The sequence below is a fragment of the Dreissena polymorpha genome, chromosome 13, assembly GCF_020536995.1.
Source record: "Dreissena polymorpha isolate Duluth1 chromosome 13, UMN_Dpol_1.0, whole genome shotgun sequence".
Lineage (NCBI taxonomy): Eukaryota > Metazoa > Mollusca > Bivalvia > Myida > Dreissenidae > Dreissena > Dreissena polymorpha.
The window spans coordinates 22,872,346-22,895,348 of NC_068367.1; the positions used below are offsets into that span (position 1 = coordinate 22,872,346).

Consider the following 23,003-nt stretch of genomic DNA (forward strand, 5'->3'; position numbering starts at 1 on the left):
ACTGTTAGCTAATATGATTATAGGTGCTACCTAATTTACGGGCAAAAGCTTTTAAAGTTTTTTTTTTGATAACCATGTTTTTTTAATAAATACATGGGCATGATTGTGTTCAAAATATTATAATTGTTGCAATAATTAAGTAGAGCGGGTGTACCTATTTCCGAACAGCGTCTAATTCCGAACGAAAATTTAAACATTAAAAAACAATATAATTCAAGCATGAACTCTGACATATGACATCATATTTATGACATCATAACTTAACTCTTTCCGTTTCGTCCATGTTTGAGCGGCAACGAAGTTAAAATTTTGAAGAATCTCGGAAAGTCGTTTCACCAACCAGTCAAGTGAGTGGAATTACGCAAATCTCAATTTCACCTTCACTAATTCCTAAGGTTACATGACGTCATTAAAGTATTTCCCCGATCAGGTTTTGCTTTTCTATTGTTAGTTAGGCATTTTCCAACTAGTGTGTATGTTTTATTTATAGATCCACAAACAAAAAAGGCAAAAATCAAGTGTTCGGAATTACAACCGATATATTAAACGATGTTCATTATTCCGAACGATTTTTTTTTTAGTGTTTATCATTGAAGTTTACTGCAATAAAGCAAAAACTTACAAGAATATTGTTTTATAAATTACCAAAACTTAAAATAAAAGGCTCATGTCTTGACACAATAATTCGTTTTATTTTAGATATTATGAGTCGTCAATTACAAGCAAAACGTAGAAAGTACGACCCAGAAGTGGTTGGTCGTGCAGTCGAAATAATAAAATCGGGTACAATGACGCTTGGCCAGGCTTCCAAAACGTATAAAATACCCAAAACAACACTCCATGATCGTGTCCGTTGGAAGTACGCAACTGACCATATCGGTGCGAAGACCGTCCTCAGTGCTGACGAAGAGCAACGAATTGCCAACTGGGTGGTCCATATGAGTAGGGTTGGCTACGGTCGAACAAGACATGAGCTGTGTACGGTTGTCCAGAAGATTATCAATGACGCTGGCAGAGAAACCCCTTTTCTCGAAAACAAACCGGGACGGCAATGGTTGCGTGGGTTATTAGGGAAGGAGCGGGCCGTCATCACTACAGAGAAATTTCAGCGTTGGTTTGCCGAATTTGAACGCTACGTTAAGGATGAGCTCAAAGATGAAACTCTGCTGCTTGATCCTAGTAGAATCTACAACGCAGACGAGACGGGGTTCTCTTTGTGTGCACACAAGAATAGTAAGGTTGTTGCAAAAAAGGAGACCCCGTCCTATATCATTTTTGCAGCTCGGACAAGACTCAGATGACGGTGATGGCAGCAGCAAGTGCTTCTGGTCACTTCGTAACGCCAATGATAATCTACCCTGGCCAACGCTTCGCATACGACCCCTTAGATGGCTTTGAGGAAGCTGCGTTTTGGTCGTTCTGAAAACGGTTGGATGGACTGCGAGGTTTTCGTTTGTTGGCTAAAAAACGTTTTCATACCTGATATTAACGCCCGCCAAGTAAAGAAACATGTGTTGTTATTGATAGATGGGCATTCTACGCACATCACAATGAAAGCATCAGACACGTGCCTTGAAAATGGAATCGAGCTTTACTGTCTACTTGAACACTCATCACACTTGATTCAGCCTCTAGACCTCAGATTTTTTGGCACACTTAAGGCAGCATGGCGGCAGTCAGTGCGCGACTGGCAAACCCATAACGTTGGTCAGTTCGTTACGAAACAGAATTTTGCGAGAGTGTTCAAGCAAGCTTGGACTGCAAGTACCACTGTTGACGCTGCAGTGAAAGGTTTCTACGAATCTGGCCTATTCCCTCTTGACCCGACCAAAGTGATGCACTCGATGAAACTCCAGCCAAGTGCAATATTTTCAGGAGAGCAGCTTCTCACGTCGTCACTAGCCAATGATGTTTCGGTGAGCCATCATAATCAGCCTGGCGCCTCACCCGCCCGTGTAGAAACGTTGCCTATCCAACCAGTCACCCCGTCTGTCACCACACTCGACCAATCTGTGGACATACCGGTATTAGTAACAAATAATTCGGTCTCCCCGTTGGAGAGACAGCCCAACCAGTCCGTCACTGCGACTGCCATCGCACCGTCGGAGAGTCAGCCCAACAAGTCCGTGACTCCGACTGTAATGCTACCCAACCAGTCAGGCGCCCCGTCGGATATTCAGCCGAGCCAGTCCGTCACTCCGACTGTCATACTACCCCTACAGTCAGTCGCCCCGTTGGACAGTCAGCCCAACCAGACAGACGCCCCAAATATCATGTTAGACAGGCCATCGGTCACTCTGTCTTTCATACAACCCAACAGCCCCCCGACTGTCACGCTACCCAATCAACTGATCGGAATGTCCGACAGCCAACCCAACCAGTCCGTCGCCCAAACTGTAATGGTAACCAACCAGTCAGAAGTTCCATCTGTTTCACCATCCAACCAGTTGGTCACCTCGACGGTCCTTCTCACCAAGAAGTCGGGGACTAATGATGTATCGCCATGATTGTGTTCAAAATATTATAATTGTTGCAATAATTAAGTAGATCTAATGCATTCAAAAAAATCAATCTTAAAACGAGTTACATGTTCCAAGCTTAAAGATCTAGCATCTTATTTTTTTTTTTCTAGCCACAGGAATTTATAGCTGGTTCGGTGTCTGTGGTATAGTGGATGGGGTGTCTGCTAACTGGCTTAGTCACTGGGAGGTCTCTGTATTGAACCCTTAAGTGGGAGCATTCTTTAGATAACCCTAAAGACATACTATGGCGTACCATTTGGGTTGAGTCAAGAAGACCTACAAGTTAAAAAAGAGAAATGTACGGCGAAGTACAATAATTGTACGTCAACATAAATATAAAATACACTTCAAAGTATATATTTGTACGTCAAAGTACAATTTGTACTTCGACATACATGTTTGTACTTCTACGTACACGTTTTCTGAACAGCCAATCAAAACACTAGTCTCTTGAGCCGCTTTTCCTTCAGATTTATTCATAATAAATGTTTAAAATCTCTTTTTTAATTGAGGACAAAATGAATAAAAATATCAGAATGGCAAAAAAAAACAAATAGAAGTTTTAAGTATTTAATGCATTGAAATAGATTATATACAAATTTGAAGAAGATTCAATTGTTACCTTTTTAAAATTAAAATTATTCAGCATATTGTGAGTATTTATTGATCATGCGGGGCGGAGTATCACGACCGTCCAGCGCATTACTGTGTAGGAAATTCCCAACGGTAACCAAACAGTTACAAAGCATTAACGGGATAAATAATGTATTATAACCTCCCCGTTGGTCGTATTTTGTGATAACCATAACTTGCATAAGTCAGAGGTGAATTCCGCCACGCCAGGTCAATAAATACGCACAATATCTATGAGTTAGCGGTCGATAGTCGCATAATTTGGTATAAATTATAATAATAATAATGTTTAATAAATACGCACAATATCTATGAGTTAGCGGTCGATAGTCGCATGATTCAGTATAAATAATAATAATAATGTTCAATGTCAAATATCTCTAAAAGCAACAGACGTAAGGTGTCTTCTGATTGGCTAACACTCAAGGGTCGGTGAAAATTGTACGTCGAAGTACATTTCTCGTTCTACCTAGTACTTCTTGTAGACTTTCGACGTCATGGTACGTCATATAGATAAGTACTGGTCCTACCCAGGAAACAGTTTGTTTCATCAAATGTCTCGATTCAACTTGACAGCTTGCTTAAGCAGTTGCATTTAGCATACAGTACACTGATTTAACATAATCAAAATCATGTGATGTGTCAAATCAATTTTGATTGACAAATTTGACAGGATTTTTTTAATCCAATAAATTTTAGACTGTCAAATAACACACACTACGTTTTGAAAGCCATACCTGGAGCTTTCTTCTGTATATCACTGACTTCATCAGAAGAATGATTTCTACTGTTGGGAAACGTTAACTCCACTAATTGTCTTCTTATTTATTATCAATGTATAGTTATGTGTAACAGCATAACAACATACTTGTTTCGCAATTAAAATATTTAATAAATACAGGTATCTTGCAGGTTTCTAATTTTCTTTCGCAAACTATTGTTTAATAGTTTAAATTTTGTCGCCACTAAAAACTAGCCATTTTGTAGCAATTCTAAAATCACAGTCTAAACTGCATACACTTAGCTCTATACAGAGCTCCAGATAAGGATTTGTGAAATTAGTAACGGTACTGCCACTGGCAGAAAGAAAAGGAGTAACGCTTAAACTCAAATAGTACCTGTACTACCATATCCAAAAATACAGGTAGTACTGTACTACCCGTGTTCGTGAATATTGAAGGGTGTATAACTGACTCTACAGAAACATTTGCAGCAATTATATTAAATATATGTAGCTTCTTAAACAGTTACTGTATTAGGTTTTCCATTCTGAATTATGATGCAAATACAACTACACATTACAACTAATGACTAATACTATTTCTTCATTTTTCTTGACAAGAAAACACAAGCCAACTAGTAAGCTAAGTAAATGAACACTTTTTGCACTGTCTCATTCGTTTCTCATCATGTTTTCTAACGTTTTAAGCCACAGATGCAATCAAATCGTTTAATATCGGGGCGACAATGTCTTTTCTGGGTTTACATATTTAATGTCAGGATGGTTCGACGACACCGTATGTAACCATTATATGACAACAAAGTGTTGTTTTGAACCGCTGTCGGTTAAGCCGACATTCCATTGCGTGCAGACATATTGTTTTTGACAGATTTACAAGTTACAGGAAATCACGCGACAAAATAGACAAAAATATATGAACCCAGTCTACAACTTTTCGGTAATTTAAATTAACGAAAAGCGTTGTTAGGTTAGGGACCAATAAAATAAATCACGCCGTGCTGACGCAGACGTATCGGTGCGGCCAGATTGTTTTCGTAAATGCGTAAAATGGATATTAATGCCGTTATTGTATGTCCAGTTTTCAAAAATAAATGCGTAAATCTTCATGAAAAAGGCGTATTTACGGCTGTACGGCCCTTATCTGGAGCTCTGTCTATAGTTACAATTTCAATGCAAATATTAGAATGCATCATGTTATATCATCCATATTTTTTTATTTAAACATTCAAATAACACATAACACAGTACATATATAAAAAGGTATGTGGTATTGTGTGGAGATACAAAACACTTCACATCATTTATTTGCACATAAAATAATAGTTACAAAATAAGTAAAACTAAAACACTGTCATCAACCTACATTTCAAGAATATTTACGTATATGAAATTACAAAGTGGTGTTATTGTATTACCTTTTACAAAATTAACATTGCTTTTTTGTACTAGCCATAAAACATTTATCATGGATTGGCAAGCAACAACCAATTTATTAATTACACAATAGAATGGAAATCATATTAATTGCATTATGCATTTACTAAACAAGGTATTTGCTACTGTTTAGAATTACACTATCTTACTAAAAATGATCACAGGTACTTAGTGCTTTTACATACTTGTGGTAAGTTTTGTATTACTAGTTTGACAACTATCGGCAGACACTTGTCGATATACAGACAAAATTTGCATGGGAACTTTCATATTTTTTCAGCATAATTGCCTTCAAATTGTTAATTTAACAACCCTTTGACATTGTTTGCACATCTGATCTTATTATACCATAGATGATTTTAGTTTATAGATAGACATATATAGACTTTTCAAAGTTCTATAAAAGTTCACACATGTTCCATCCAAGTAAACAAACAGAACCAATAAAGATCACCACAGATAATAACTGTGTGTATAGCTTGGAAATTTTGATAGTTCAGGAATCCCTTCTTTGTTGATATCTGTAAACCAAAACTGTCAGTTTTGCTGGATAGAATGGCTTGTATGATGCCCAGCTCTTGCCTTCGCAGAACAGCTTCTAAAAAAGGAAAACCAACAAATATCTTAAAATTTGATCAATAACGCAGACAATTTATAAGTGTCTTGTTTTTAGTTGATTTCGAATCTGGCAGATTTTTTACGTAAGATTGTCGTACGAAAATCCAACGGTATCGGATTTTGTGGTTTGAGGCCTTAACTAATTATAGTGATATGTAACCTTTCGGGATATCGGTAAAGTGCGAGCAGACGAGGTGTAAATACGTTAAAAATTAAAGCTAAAAGACTAAAAAGGTAGATCGGAATATCTTTAAATTTTGAAAATAAATGTGTTTCTGGTGGATAACAACGACGACTTACCAGAATATTGCTCATGATCACACGTAAAACTTCTTTCTGAGAGCGAATGGAAAATGCGTCACAAATTCTGACAAATAAACAGTAGGGTGTCGTTATTGAAATACCGCGAGAATACTGGAAGAATAGAGATGCCAACTATAATGTTTAAAACAAATAATTTTTTAACAAGCCTTTGTGATTTGTCAGGATAATAATAACAATAAGATATCGAAAAGATCAAAGCAAAAAAATTCGACAGAAATCTAAGATTCGACAATATATTAAAGACGGGTTATGTTCACCTAAATTATGTTTGGTAAAGACTGTCACTATATGTAGTGAACCAGTCTTCGGCTTATACCCACTGAAGAAGAGCATTCAGGGGAGATAATTGAGTAATGACTTAATTTTGGAACGGTTGCGAAGAAAAAAAAATAATGCGAGAATATTTAGTGCGATTCGCTACACAATAATGATGTCATTGATATAACTTTTCCTGAGGTATGTATTTACATGTGATTTAGCATATGTCAAAGTGTTTTTGATTTGTTCAAGGCCATAAATAGCATCGCGAAAATATATGTCGCGTGGCAAATTTTTTTGAGACGTATCCTTATGTGGTATTCTTACGTAATTTTATGTCTAAATTCCCTTATGTATGAACGGTCAACGCCCGCTTCGCGGGCTTTTGCCCGTATTACTATTTCGTTTGCGGACGTTTTTATTGCTATTTTTTATTTTTTGATTATTAGTTCTTCGAACACAATTTAAATGTACATTAAATTAGTATGTGTATAAAATAATCAATACGCGCAAACCTTTGAGCGAAATATTATCATAAATAATAAAGTGATTCGAAGCTCATTCTTTATTTATATCTTGTATGACAATCGAATGTTGTTAAATAATTTAAATTGTGTAATTGAGCCTTAAATTTCGTGTATATAATCAATTTTTGTTAAAGGATAGTATCTGCATCTACACTATTCTGTACAATTGGCACTCAACGACGTAAAAGCCCCGTCGTAAATAGAACAACGTGAATCCGCGATAACTTATTTAGACGAAAATGATAAGGAATTCAGATTTCATCACAAAAGACAAAATGATCTTTTCGGTAGGTTTTATTATTTTTTTGCTTTTTTATGTTGTTGGTCATTCCTTTATTACTTTGTTTTCTTTTCCGAAGAAAACTAATGAAAACAACATGACTCGTATATAATAAACTCGTTTATATTACTTCTAATCGGAAACAATTTTATAATATGTTAACATTTGTCATATGTCATTGACGAAGTTAAAATATTAATTTCGTATTATTTATAATATCTTATTTCAGACAATATTCACCTTGCTAGTAGCTCGGATTATCAATGGGGAAAACTGCCCTATTATCGGTGTCCATAAATGTGCCTGTACCGTTGATAAACTGACATGTGACAGTCAGCGCCTTACGGCTATCCCAACATTTACGTCTGTAGGGGCGACCATGACAAGTTTAGAGCTAAGAAACAACAGCCTTAGTAGCATACCTGGCAATTCTTTTGCTGCACTAAATGTAAGTGAGGTTGATCTTTCTAACAATGAAATAAGAACCATTAATGCCGGTGCATTCTCGGGAGTAACTCTGTCTTTAAAAAGACTAAATTTGGCGAACAACCGTCTTACTTCACTTCCAGCTGATATCGGCGTCTTAACGGCAATATCTGAAATTGATCTAAGGTGGAACCCAATACCAGGATTCACACCCGGAAGTCATGGCCGTGGTGGCACTGATGGTCTATCTGACGAAGTAATGAAGCAAATTGGTGATTCTATCACTACGTTCAAGTTCGGCTCTAACATTGTCAACTCATGGCCACAAAGTCTGTCCCATCTCAATCGATTGAAGGAATTGGTGGTCGCTGGTGTAAACATTCCATACTGGCCACCTAGTGCATTTCATGGATTTGAAAGGACGTTGACAAAACTTACAATTGAGAATCTTCCCGTAGGATCCGTGATTTGTGAAACTACGAAGATTGCTTATATAAGGTATAAAATATATCAAATATGTGTAATCGGCGGAATAGCTCAGTAGGCTAAAGCGTTTTTACTTCAGGACTCTGGCAGGACTCCAGGGGTCACTGGTTCGAAACCTGGTCCGGGTAATGTTCTTTTCCTTTTTTTATTTTTTTTCTTGATTTTTTACTGAAGCTTTTACGATCCAATGTTTACATTTATCGATATAAAGCATTTAATGAATAAGTTAAAAAATGCCAAAATCTGTGAAAAGGCCCCTTTAAGCGGCGTATTCAGAACAACTACATTATTACCATAATGTTCGGCATTGTTTGACATAACTATGACTCGAAAGAAAACATGACATTGCATGGACGACTTAGTTTTCATGAGCAAACACTACAAGGGAGGCTCTGCATAGGTTGTCCAATATATTCGTTAGAAACAATTATTGATACTGTTAGCTAATATGATTATAGGTGCTACCTAATTTACGGGCAAAAGCTTTTAAAGTTTTTTTTTGATAACCATGTTTTTTTAATAAATACATGGGCATGATTGTGTTCAAAATATTATAATTGTTGCAATAATTAAGTAGAGCGGGTGTACCTATTTCCGAACAGCGTCTAATTCCGAACGAAAATTTAAACATTTAAAAACAATATAATTCAAGCATGAACTCTGACATATGACATCATATTTATGACATCATAACTTAACTCTTTCCGTTTCGTCCATGTTTGAGCGGCAACGAAGTTAAAATTTTGAAGAATCTCGGAAAGTCGTTTCACCAACCAGTCAAGTGAGTGGAATTACGCAAATCTCAATTTCACCTTCACTAATTCCTAAGGTTACATGACGTCATTAAAGTATTTCCCCGATCAGGTTTTGCTTTTCTATTGTTAGTTAGGCATTTCCCAACTAGTGTGTATGTTTTATTTATAGATCCACAAACAAAAAAGGCAAAAATCAAGTGTTCGGAATTACAACCGATATATTAAACGATGTTCATTATTCCGAACGATTTTTTTTTAAGTGTTTATCATTGAAGTTTACTGCAATAAAGCAAAAACTTACAAGAATATTGTTTTATAAATTACCAAAACTTAAAATAAAAGGCTCATGTCTTGACACATGAATTCGTTTTATTTTAGATATTATGAGTCGTCAATTACAAGCAAAACGGAGAAAGTACGACCCAGAAGTGGTTGGTCGTGCAGTCGAAATAATAAAATCGGGTACAATGACGCTTGGCCAGGCTTCCAAAACGTATAAAATACCCAAAACAACACTCAATGATCGTGTCCGTGGGAAGTACGCAACTGACCATATCGGTGCGAAGACCGTCCTCAGTGCTGACGAAGAGCAACGAATTGCCAACTGGGTGGTCCATATGAGTAGGGTTGGCTACGGTCGAACAAGCATGAGCTGTGTACGGTTGTCCAGAAGATTATCAATGACGCTGGCAGAGAAACCCCTTTTCTCGAAAACAAACCGGGACGGCAATGGTTGCGTGGGTTTTTTAAGCGTCATCCGTATTTGTCCGTCCGCACAACTATCCAATTAGGGAAGGAGCGGGCCGTCATCACTACAGAGAAAATTCAGCGTTGGTTTGCCGAATTTGAACGCTACGTTAAGGATGAGCTCAAAGATGAAACTCTGCTGCTTGATCCTAGTAGAATCTACAACGCAGACGAGACGGGGTTCTCTTTGTGTGCACACAAGAATAGTAAGGTTGTTGCAAAAAAGGAGACCCCGTCGTATATCATTTTGGCAGCTCGGACAAGACTCAGATGACGGTGATGGCAGCAGCAAGTGCTTCTGGTCACTTCGTAACGCCAATGATAATCTACCCTGGCCAACGCTTCGCATACGACCCCTTAGATGGCTTTGAGGAAGCTGCGTTTGGTCGTTCTGAAAACGGTTGGATGGACTGCGAGGTTTTCGTTTGTTGGCTAAAAAACGTTTTCATACCTGTTATTAACGCCCGCCAAGTAAAGAAACATGTGTTGTTATTGATAGATGGGCATTCTACGCACATCACAATGAAAGCATCAGACACGTGCCTTGAAAATGGAATCGAGCTTTACTGTCTACTTGAACACTCATCACACTTGATTCAGCCTCTAGACCTCAGATTTTTTGGCACACTTAAGGCAGCATGGCGGCAGTCAGTGCGCGACTGGCAAACCCATAACGTTGGTCAGTTCGTTACGAAACAGAATTTTGCGAGAGTGTTCAAGCAAGCTTGGACTGCAAGTACCACGGTTGACGCTGCAGTGAAAGGTTTCCACGAATCTGGCCTATTCCCTCTTGACCCGACCAAAGTGATGCACTCGATGAAACTCCAGCCAAGTGCAATATTTTCAGGAGAGCAGCTTCTCACGTCGTCACTAGCCAATGATGTTTCGGTGAGCCATCATAATCAGCCTGGCGCCTCACCCGCCCGTGTAGAAACGTTGCCTATCCAACCAGTCACCCCGTCTGTCACCACACTCGACCAATCTGTGGACATACCGGTATTAGTAACAAATAATTCGGTCGCCCCGTTGGAGAGACAGCCCAACCAGTCCGTCACTGCGACTGCCATCGCACCGTCGGAGAGTCAGCCCAACAAGTCCGTGACTCCGACTGTAATGCTACCCAACCAGTCAGGCGCCCCGTCGGATATTCAGCCGAGCCAGTCCGTCACTCCGACTGTCATACTACCCCTACAGTCAGTCGCCCCGTTGGACAGTCAGCCCAACCAGACAGACGCCCCAAATATCATGTTAGACAGGCCATCGGTCACTCTGTCTTTCATACAACCCAACAGCCCCCCGACTGTCACGCTACCCAATCAACTGATCGGAATGTCCGACAGCCAACCCAACCAGTCCGTCGCCCAAACTGTAATGGTAACCAACCAGTCAGAAGTTCCATCTGTTTCACCATCCAACCAGTTGGTCACCTCGACGGTCCTTCTCACCAAGAAGTCGGGGACTAATGATGTATCGCCATGATTGTGTTCAAAATATTATAATTGTTGCAATAATTAAGTAGATCTAATGCATCCAAAAAAATCAATCTTAAAACGAGTTACATGTTCCAAGCTTAAAGATCTAGCATCTTATTTATTTTTTTTTTCTAGCCACAGGAATTTATAGCTGGTTCGGTGTCTGTGGTATAGTGGATGGGGTGTCTGCTAACTGGCTTAGTCACTGGGAGGTTTCTGTATTGAACCCTTAAGTGGGAGCATTCTTTAGATAACCCTAAAGACATACTATGGCGTACCATTTGGGTTGAGTCAAGAAGACCTACAAGTTAAAAAAGAGAAATGTACGGCGAAGTACAATAATTGTACGTCAACATAAATATAAAATACACTTCAAAGTATATATTTGTACGTCAAAGTACAATTTGTACTTCGACATACATGTTTGTACTTCTACGTACACGTTTTCTGAACAGCCAATCAAAACACTAGTCTCTTGAGCCGCTTTTCCTTCAGATTTATTCATAATAAATGTTTAAAATCTCTTTTTTAATTGAGGACAAAATGAATAAAAATATCAGAATGGCAAAAAAAAACAAATAGAAGTTTTAAGTATTTAATGCATTGAAATAGATTATATACAAATTTGAAGAAGATTCAATTGTTACCTTTTTAAAATTAAAATTATTCAGCATATTGTGAGTATTTATTGATCATGCGGGGCGGAGTATCACGACCGTCCAGCGCATTACTGTGTAGGAAATTCCCAACGGTAACCAAACAGTTACAAAGCATTAACGGGATAAATAATGTATTATAACCTCCCCGTTGGTCGTATTTTGTGATAACCATAACTTGCATAAGTCAGAGGTGAATTCCGCCACGCCAGGTCAATAAATACGCACAATATCTATGAGTTAGCGGTCGATAGTCGCATAATTTGGTATAAATTATAATAAAAATAATGTTTAATAAATACGCACAATATCTATGAGTTAGCGGTCGATAGTCGCATGATTCAGTATAAATAATAATAATAATGTTCAATGTCAAATATCTCTAAAAGCAACAGACGTAAGGTGTCTTCTGATTGGCTAACACTCAAGGGTCGGTGAAAATTGTACGTCGAAGTACATTTCTCGTTCTACCTAGTACTTCTTGTAGACTTTCGACGTCATGGTATGTCATATAGACACTAAGTACTGGTCCTACCCAGGAAACAGTTTGTTTCATCAAATGTCTCGATTCAACTTGACAGCTTGCTTAAGCAGTTTCATTTAGCATACAGTACACTGATTTAACATAATCAAAATCATGTGATGTGTCAAATCAATTTTGATTGACAAATTTGACAGGATTTTTTTAATCCAATAAATTTTAGACTGTCAAATAACACACACTACGTATTGAAAGCCATACCTGGAGCTTTCTTCTGTATATCACTGACTTCATCAGAAGAATGATTTCTACTGTTGGGAAACGTTAACTCCACTAATTGTCTTCTTATTTATTATCAATGTATAGTTATGTGTAACAGCATAACAACATACTTGTTTCGCAATTAAAATATTTAATAAATACAGGTATCTTGCAGGTTTCTAATTTTCTTTCGCAAACTATTGTTTAATAGTTTAAATTTTGTCGCCACTAAAAACTAGCCATTTTGTAGCAATTCTAAAATCACAGTCAAAACTGCATACACTTAGCTCTATACAGAACTCCAGATAAGGATTTGTGAAATTAGTAACGGTACTGCCACTGGCAGAAAGAAAAGGAGTAACGCTTAAACTCAAATAGTACCTGTACTACCATATCCAAAAATACAGGTAGTACTGTACTACCCGTGTTCTTGGATATTGAAGGGTGTATAACTGACTTTACAGAAACATTTGCAGCAATTATAATAAATATATGTAGCTTCTTAAACAGTTACTGTATTAGGTTTTCCATTCTGAATTATGATGCAAATACAACTACACATTACAACTAATGACTAATACTATTTCTTCATTTTTCTTGACAAGAAAACACAAGCCAACTAGTAAGCTAAGTAAATGAACACTTTTTGCACTGTCTCATTCGTTTCTCATCATGTTTTCTAACGTTTTAAGCCACAGATGCAATCAAATCGTTTAATATCGGGGCGACAATGTCTTTTCTGGGTTTACATATTTAATGTCAGGATGGTTCGACGACACCGTATGTAACCATTATATGACAACAAAGTGTTGTTTTGAACCGCTGTCGGTTAAGCCGACATTCCATTGCGTGCAGACATATTGTTTTTGACAGATTTACAAGTTACAGGAAATCACGCGACAAAATAGACAAAAATATATGAACCCAGTCTACAACTTTTCGGTAATTTAAATTAACGAAAAGCGTTGTTAGGTTAGGGACCAATAAAATAAATCACGCCGTGCTGACGCAGACGTATCGGTGCGGCCAGATTGTTTTCGTAAATGCGTAAAATGGATATTAATGCCGTTATTGTATGTCCAGTTTTCAAAAATAAATGCGTAAATCTTCATGAAAAAGGCGTATTTACGGCTGTACGGCCCTTATCTGGAGCTCTGTCTATAGTTACAATTTCAATGCAAATATTAGAATGCATCATGTTATATCATCCATATTTTTTTATTTAAACATTCAAATAACACATAACACAGTACATATATAAAAAGGTATGTGGTATTGTGTGGAGATACAAAACACTTCACATCATTTATTTGCACATAAAATAATAGTTACAAAATAAGTAAAACTAAAACACTGTCATTAACCTACATTTCAAGAATATTTACGTATATGAAATTACAAAGTGGTGTTATTGTATTACCTTTTACAAAATTAACATTGCTTTTTTTGTACTAGCCATAAAACATTTATCATGGATTGGCAAGCAACAACCAATTTATTAATTACACAATAGAATGGAAATCATATTAATTGCATTATGCATTTACTAAACAAGGTATTTGCTACTGTTTAGAATTACACTATCTTACTAAAAATGATCACAGGTACTTAGTGCTTTTACATACTTGTGGTAAGTTTTGTATTACTAGTTTGACAACTATCGGCAGACACTTGTCGATATACAGACAAAATTTGCATGGGAACTTTCATAATTTTTCAGCATAATTGCCTTCAAATTGTTAATTTAACAACCCTTTGACATTGTTTGCACATCTGATCTTATTATACCATAGATGATTTTAGTTTATAGATAGACATATATAGACTTTTCAAAGTTCTATAAAAGTTCACACATGTTCCATCCAAGTAAACAAACAGAACCAATAAAGATCACCACAGATAATAACTGTGTGTATAGCTTGGAAATTTTGATAGTTCAGGAATCCCTTCTTTGTTGATATCTGTAAACCAAAACTGTCAGTTTTGCTGGATAGAATGGCTTGTATGATGCACAGCTCTTGCCTTCGCAGAACAGCTTCTAAAAAAGGAAAACCAACAAATATCTTAAAATTTGATCAATAACGCAGACAATTTATAAGTGTCTTGTTTTTAGTTGATTTCGAATCTGGCAGATTTTTTACGTAAGATTGTCGTACGAAAATCCAACGGTATCGGATTTTGTGGTTTGAGGCCTTAACTAATTATAGTGATATGTAACCTTTCGGGATATCGGTAAAGTGCGAGCAGACGAGGTGTAAATAAGTTAAAAATTAAAGCTAAAAGACTAAAAAGGTAGATCGGAATATCTTTAAATTTTGAAAATAAATGTGTTTCTGGTGGATAACAACGACGACTTACCAGAATATTGCTCATGATCACACGTAAAACTTCTTTCTGAGAGCGAATGGAAAATGCGTCACAAATTCTGACAAATAAACAGTAGGGTGTCGTTATTGAAATACCGCGAGAATACTGGAAGAATAGAGATGCCAACTATAATGTTTAAAACGAATAATTTTTTAACAAGCCTTTGTGATTTGTCAGGATAATAATAACAATAAGATATCGAAAAGATCAAAGCAAATAAATTCGACAGAAATCTAAGATTCGACAATATATTAAAGACGGGTTATGTTCACCTAAATTATGTTTGGTAAAGACTGTCACTATATGTAGTGAACCAGTCTTCGGCTTATACCCACTGAAGAAGAGCATTCAGGGGAGATAATTGAGTAATGACTTAATTTTGGAACGGTTGCGAAAAAAAAATAATAATGCGAGAATATTTAGTGCGATTCGCTACACAATTATGATGTCATTGATATAACTTTTCCTGAGGTATGTATTTACATGTGATTTAGCATATGTCAAAGTGTTTTTGATTTGTTCAAGGCCATTAATAGCATCGCGAAAATATATGTCGCGTGGCAAATTTTTTTGAGACGTATCCTTATGTGGTATTCTTACGTAATTTTATGTCTAAATTCCCATATGTATGAACGGTCAACGCCCGCTTCGCGGGCTTTTGCCCGTATTACTATTTCGTTTGCGGACGTTTTTATTGCTATTTTTTATTTTTTGATTATTAGTTCTTCGTACACAATTTAAATGTACATTAAATTAGTATGTGTATAAAATAATCAATACGCGCAAACCTTTGAGCGAAATATTATCATAAATAATAAAGTGATTCGAAGCTCATTCTTTATTTATATCTTGTATGACAATCGAATGTTGTTAAATAATTTAAATTGTGTAATTGAGCCTTAAATTTCGTGTATATAATCAATTTTTGTTAAAGGATAGTATCTGCATCTACACTATTCTGTACAATTGGCACTCAACGACGTAAAAGCCCCGTCGTAAATAGAACAACGTGAATCCGCGATAACGTATTTAGACGAAAATGATAAGGAATTCAGATTTCATCACAAAAGACAAAATGATCTTTTCGGTAGGTTTTATTATTTTTTTGCTTTTTTATGTTGTTGGTCATTCCTTTATTACTTTGTTTACTTTTCCGAAGAAAACTAATAAAAACAACATGACTCGTATATAATAAACTCGTTTATATTACTTCTAATCGGAAACAATTTTATAATATGTTAACATTTGTCATATGTCATTGACGAAGTTAAAATATTAATTTCGTATTATTTATAATATCTTATTTCAGACAATATTCACCTTGCTAGTAGCTCGGATTATCAATGGGGAAAACTGCCCTATTATCGGTGTCCATAAATGTGCCTGTACCGTTGATAAACTGACATGTGACAGTCAGCGCCTTACGGCTATCCCAACATTTACGTCTGTAGGGGCGACCATGACAAGTTTAGAGCTAAGAAACAACAGCCTTAGTAGCATACCTGGCAATTCTTTTGCTGCACTAAATGTAAGTGAGGTTGATCTTTCTAACAATGAAATAAGAACCATTAATGCCGGTGCATTCTCGGGAGTAACTCTGTCTTTAAAAAGACTAAATTTGGCGAACAACCGTCTTACTTCACTTCCAGCTGATATCGGCGTCTTAACGGCAATATCTGAAATTGATCTAAGGTGGAACCCAATACCAGGATTCACACCCGGAAGTCATGGCCGTGGTGGCACTGATGGTCTATCTGACGAAGTAATGAAGCAAATTGGTGATTCTATCACTACGTTCAAGTTCGGCTCTAGCATTGTCAACTCATGGCCACAAAGTCTGTCCCATCTCAATCGAGTGAAGGAATTGGTGGTCGCTGGTGTAAACATTCCATACTGGCCACCTAGTGCATTTCATGGATTTGAAAGGACGTTGACAAAACTTACAATTGAGAATCTTCCCGTAGGATCCGTGCCATACGCTATTGCAACTCTAACACATCTAGAAGAGCTTCATCTTGATAACCTGCAGTATCCATTCGGAGACGCAAGTTTGGTGTCACTCCCTTTTGCAGCAATCGGTGGAACTCTTAAGGTACTGAGTCTGAAGAATGACAGTCTTACAACTTTCCCTGAAGGCATTCAGCAATTAACTTCTCTGAACAGTTTGACCCTGGACGGCAACCACCTTGAGTTTGTCAGCGATGAGGCAATCAAGCTCCTGCAGGTTGCCAACGTAACCATGCTGAGTCTAAAGGACTGCGATTTAAAGCGAGTTCCGGGTGCAATTTCTGACCTCAAAAACCTACAAGAGCTGCATTTGTCAAACAACCTCATTCGAAGCATAGAGAGCACAGACCTGCAGAATCTGTTTGAACTTCGCGAACTAGACATGAGCGGAAACCCTTTGCTTTACATCTCGGACAACTCGCTTTGTGGACTGAACAGTCTTTTGGTACAGTATTATTGTTTGTTTTGATATTATTATAGTACAAAATGGTTTATTAATAATCAACTGACGCAAGCGTATTAACGAACACTTTTGAATATAAATGTGCATGTTAAATTATGTTTCTTTTGTTGATTATTAGTATGATGAATCGTTTATTATTCAGAATTTTAGCCTGGAGAACACATTCCTCACCGAGATCTCCAGGGCATTTAAAAACCTCAGAAAACTGGAACACCTGAGTCTAGTAAATGCAAAAATTGACTGCACGTGTGACATGACCTGGGTGAAATCCTGGATGGACAAATGCCAAGTCAACGAGAAACATCTGGAGATCCTGGTACATATTTTCGTTATGTTCTGTTATAATGCTGCAGGCAATTATTTGTTAGTTTGATTTCGAAGTTTACACAAATACATTGTGTATAAGTAACTTTAACTCAATGCGAAACGTGTGCTTAAATTTCAGTGGATAAAATGTCTTGATATCGAATCTGAGCTGCCTGTAAGCTGTTTACGGTTAACTGGTTTGTTTTCAAGGGTAACTGTGAGACGATCAATAGGGACATTACTGACTACGCGAACCATCGCCTTACAAGTTGCCCTGGCTACAACGTTGATAACCAAGTCTTCAAATGCACGGGCACGTGCGTGGAACATGTGTCCGTCTAATAATCGCCACAAAGCCGTACTTGCAAAATTTGCAGTGTAACTAGTACTGAATAAAATGGTAATCAAACGTAAAAGGCGCTGAGTGTTATTTACGTTTTTTATAATTATAAGCATACGCGGTAATTATACGCTACATATCAGTAGTGCACGCCTTTACATGTAAACTCACTGTCATTCGCAAAAGTGTTATCTCAATCGAGAAAGCCGTTTTGGTTGCAATATAAAATATTTTACTACACTGAAATAATGATTCTCATGAAATGCATTCTTATTTTTCCTTTGTTTGCGAATTAGTTACGATAATATAAAATAAACACAAATGCAATTCGTCACTTTGTGTAATGACTTCCACTTATATACAGAATTAAATTTTAATATAGTTATAGTCATTTTGTCTAAAACAAATCGATTTTAAATGTATAAGTATTATGTTAGGTAATAAATATTAAAATTCATTAATATATATATTGTTTCAAATTTGATAGTTCGTTTCTCTTTTCGCAGATTTTGTTTTCGCATGTAAATATCCGTTTCGTAAAAAAGCGAAACTGTTTTCAATTTATTCATATATTCATTAACACGTTTTTAGATGTATTAACGTATTATTTTCATTAAATGCGTATTAGAATACGTTGTTAGGAAGACATGGGTTTCTAGCGTTAAGTAAAGGGTGTAAGATTTAATACTGTATAACAAGGTATTACAATCACAGTCAAACTACGACTGCGAGTTTTAAATACTTTCACAAACCACCTGCGCACATATTTGACAATAAATGCAGTATTAACGATCCAGTATTAATCAGGTATTTATCTTGCAAATGTGAAGAGGCAAATCAGATTTAACCACCACACGCACACGACATTCTCGGTCGTTCGGTTTCAAACGTACAACTGTGGAGAAACCGACGAAACGACGGGACACAACCTCCAGGAATGAAATAACCACAGGAGGAACATGTCTAGCAGGAACTTGCGAGCGAGCCTGCATGACAATCTGTACGGACAGGTGCATGGTAATCTGTTCAGGACCAATGGGATGAGAATGGCAAGACATAATCAACCTTCCAATTCATTCAGCTTAAAGGAAAGGACTAGAGATTATGAAACAGATTAAAAACATTTATTTACATACAACATTTTTGCGTGTGTTGGAGACTTTCAAATGCCTTTCGAATGACCCATACATGTATAAGAAGACATTTGTGCAAGATTTGCACGTAGTTTTATGATTCTCATTTAATTTCGTGAACCACTATGTCTCGGCTAAGTTGATAAGACTGTCTTGTTCAAATGACCTTACATCTTTATCTCGGGTCAATCAAAGAGGAAGTTCGACTTCTTCGGCCACACAGCAATTTAGGCCACCATACTTGCCCGGGGAACATCTGTTTACTTGCGCACCTTGGTAGACTTAAGATATGAGAGGTTCGGTCTCATTTAAAATGTGTTTGATTGTCTGGATGTTACTCTCTTTTTTGACAGCTGTTTTTGCATTTACGTTCTATCGGTAAAGCAGACGAAAATGCATGCCGATTCATCATACTGAAATTAGGGTTAAGCGCATCCATTGTAAATATTTCAAATACGTTTAAAGCAATGCATTATTATTATTATTATTTCTCTGATAATATAATTCAGTACATAAAGTTGAAATACATTTTATTTCATGATAGAAAATTATAATATTCGGTTTGTCAATCACTAAAACGATACAGACGATGACAAATGTAGACGAGTTTAGGTCCAAAACAGTGTGTGATTTTTATGGTTACATCACGTTAACATGTTCTTGACGTTTCATATGATCCTCTATGTGCAATCACCAATACACAACAACTATTTAAGTTTCATATTTAATTGTTTTGGAGGAATACTTAAAGTGCTCAAACTCACGTTGCAATCATGTAGCGTCCTTGAAATGACACTAAATTTAGGTACTGATTTTAGAATTAGGTTATCAATGTGTCAGATAAATAGTTTTCACAGGTGACCGTTTCGAATATCTGCTAGGTCGTGGCACGTAGATATGTCTAAATTTGTCTTTTCCAGAACACGACAAATAGAACAGAGGACTGTTAGGGAATTCACCGGTGAAGGAAATGCGCATCTTTATATTTGACCCAGTATATAATAGGTAAAATCGACAGTTTTGCAAATAGAAATTGATATTATAGGTTACAAACAAGGCGTCGTCTGCCGTATCACAAGAAAATTAATAGGATGAATTTGCTAAGACCAAACTTACACAAAGAAACACTTTTTGTTGAATATTCATCATTTGCCATTCTGTACTGTGGCGATTGTATTTGTTAGTGTGTGCACATGTCGCATTCAAAACAATACGTGCAAATACGAAATTCGAGAGAATCTATCGTAAAAGTCACGCTACTTTACACAAATCTAGTGTTCACCCCAATGACATGCAACGATCATTTCAAGACAGTAATCTGCTATCTGGTGGGCTGTTTGTATAGTATGGTACTGTCCTCAGTGGTTACTTTTCTGAAATATAACACAATAAAGATGCGAGAAAAATTTTCCTCTTACGCATGTTCTGGAGGTTAAGTATTTACGTAAATGATATTTACATAGCGCGTGTATGATGAATGACATGACGAACGATTTATGGATAATAATCGCTTTGTATTTTACGTAGATTCCTTGTAGATGTTTCGACCTGTTGACCGTTTGAATTCTTAAACCAATTTCATGGTATATACTCGGCATTGACCGTTTCAATGCGGTGGCTCCTGTTTTATTAAGTTGTTGTGTTAAGTGACTTCTGTTTTATTCATTGGTTTTGTCGAGTGATTTCTTCTGAGTTTTATCTTTGAGAAACTATGTGTCAATTTCCTTAAATAAAGAACGCAAAGTAGTTGAACGAATAATCTTCGTCTTATGGAGTTTTACTACTTCTATATCAGCCATACCCGATGAATCCGATCCTTTTGAGAAAATCACTCTAAAATATATAAGCCGGTTCTAATTTGTATTCGTTAGTTGCGAGTAAGATATGCTTCAGAACGAATAAGCAATGTTATTTTAGACAATTAAAATTGATTCTTATTTTGCGACATAATATTACTTTACGACCCGAAATTTTCATGTTGCGTCGTTCGAAAACAGTCAATCTGACATTGAGATGGAATTCATTCATCAGTTGCGCTCTTTAGAGAATTGTAATAACCACGTAATAACCTTGATGCGTAACGATAGAACTTGTATGTTATTTTCGTTATTCTTTTTTGATAAGAACCGACGACTTGCATGGGAATATCCAAGGTGAATACATTGTTTATTAAATGGTCGTTTAACACATATGTTTCGTTTTAATTAGCGCTAAATAAAATATAAGCTTGAATGATTACAACTTGTCTCTGGTGACAATCTTCAATCGGAAAATCAGAATGAGTATTAAGCGTTCTTTGTTGCATTTAATGAACGTGAAGTAACCCTAAAGACATCCGCTCTCTGATAACGGGTCTCCTCTGTAGTAAACATGACGCCGCCATGCGATTTTCGTAGGCGTGAGTTCAAATTGTACTAACTTATGGAGTTATTTAAAATAACATATTTATATAACATATGCGTTCTGATGAGTATTGACAAATGTATTGTTATTAAAATATTCAGAGCATCTGATCATATTTGTTACTCAGTTGTAAGTACCACCATGAGGGTATGCCCACAAGCTCCTCTGAAACATGGACAGAGATTTCTAAAAACACTTTGATAAATGTATGTTATTATACAACCATGAAGTCTGAAGACTTGTATCAGGGGTAGATACAGCGAGCTGTTTCGAAGCCCGTAATTGATTTATGTCGTCATCAGACAGTGGATCACTCTTTTTAGGGAAATTGCCTTTACCGCTCCTTTTCAGTTGACGCTGTTTCATGGCTAAAGTTCCAATGACCTTCTTAAAAGCAGGACCCTGCGATATTATCTGGCCATAACCCTTTCTCCGTAACTGGCGATCAAAGCTAGACACCATCCCTCTTATTACAGACGGCTCATAATCGTCGCGCCATTCTGTTCCTTTACACTGACTAAAAATCGGCAAAGTAATGATGATAATTCTCCTTCGGGGATTTCGTGAATTCCGCGGAATTCATTTATTTCGGGTTCCGCAAAAAGGCTTTCAATATCTTTAGGTCATTTACAGTTTTCGATAAAGTGTTTTTGTTGGTCTGTTGATGATTAAAATTCTCAACATTTAAGTCAGAAACAATATTTTACCTGCTGGGCCCTTGTCTCGGCATCCGATCCGTGTCAGCGTTCGTCCCAGCGTTCGGCAAAACGGTCAATCGTTCCCGTTCTAGCTCTACCTCAAAGTCACTGTCAATAATTTTAACCATGTAAAGTGTGGCGAATCCGCGGAAAACAATTTCTGTTACGATTCCATATCCTTGGCCATCAATCTGCACCTTTTCGTTGACATATATGTCAAAGAGGCCATGTTTGTTTTGATTATTTAGACAGCGCGTATGAATATCTTTTAAGTGATTCGGCTAGTTTGCATAGTTATATAACTAGTGAAATAACAACCGTGTAATAAACAAACTTAAGCATTACGTTATTTCACTCCTGGAGCGTAAGTCATGTTATAATGTATGTTATTTAACGCAATATTGCATTGCATTATATCACCCTCAAACACCAACATGGATGCAGTTTACATTTAACACCTTTTTTGGCATACGTTGTAGTTGCCTGTTCCGATATCATTTTTAAATGCATGTTTGTGTTTCATAAAACAAACTTCCCTTTTGAATGAGTATAAAGGCCTATAACTGCTGAATGTCTTAGTAAATATCAGAGGCCGTCATTTTAGAAAACCATAATTAAAAATGCATTTGTGTATCATCTATATATTTGTCATATACGGGTTTAT

General features: G+C 36.7%; 1 protein-coding gene across 3 annotated transcripts; it reads left to right on the top strand.

The window, feature by feature from the left end:
• Positions 1 to 7,265: 7,265 nt before the first annotated feature.
• Positions 7,266 to 18,134, top strand: LOC127855116 (leucine-rich repeat protein soc-2-like). 3 transcript variants are annotated; one of them, XM_052390493.1, is made up of 5 exons: positions 7,266 to 7,345; positions 7,568 to 8,159; positions 16,891 to 17,441; positions 17,602 to 17,775; positions 17,976 to 18,134. In XM_052390493.1, the coding sequence occupies exons 1-5, from the start codon at positions 7,298 to 7,300 to the stop codon at positions 18,105 to 18,107; spliced, it is 1,497 nt and encodes a 498-aa protein (XP_052246453.1). In that variant the 5' UTR covers positions 7,266 to 7,297; the 3' UTR covers positions 18,108 to 18,134. The 3 variants fall into 3 exon arrangements, with proteins under 3 accessions (XP_052246453.1, XP_052246454.1, XP_052246452.1); XM_052390494.1 differs by lacking the exon at positions 7,568 to 8,159 and having other exon boundaries at positions 7,283 to 7,345; positions 16,299 to 17,441; XM_052390492.1 differs by lacking the exons at positions 7,266 to 7,345; positions 7,568 to 8,159 and adding an exon at positions 15,953 to 16,076 and having other exon boundaries at positions 16,299 to 17,441.
• The last annotated feature ends 4,869 nt before the right edge of the window (positions 18,135 to 23,003 follow it).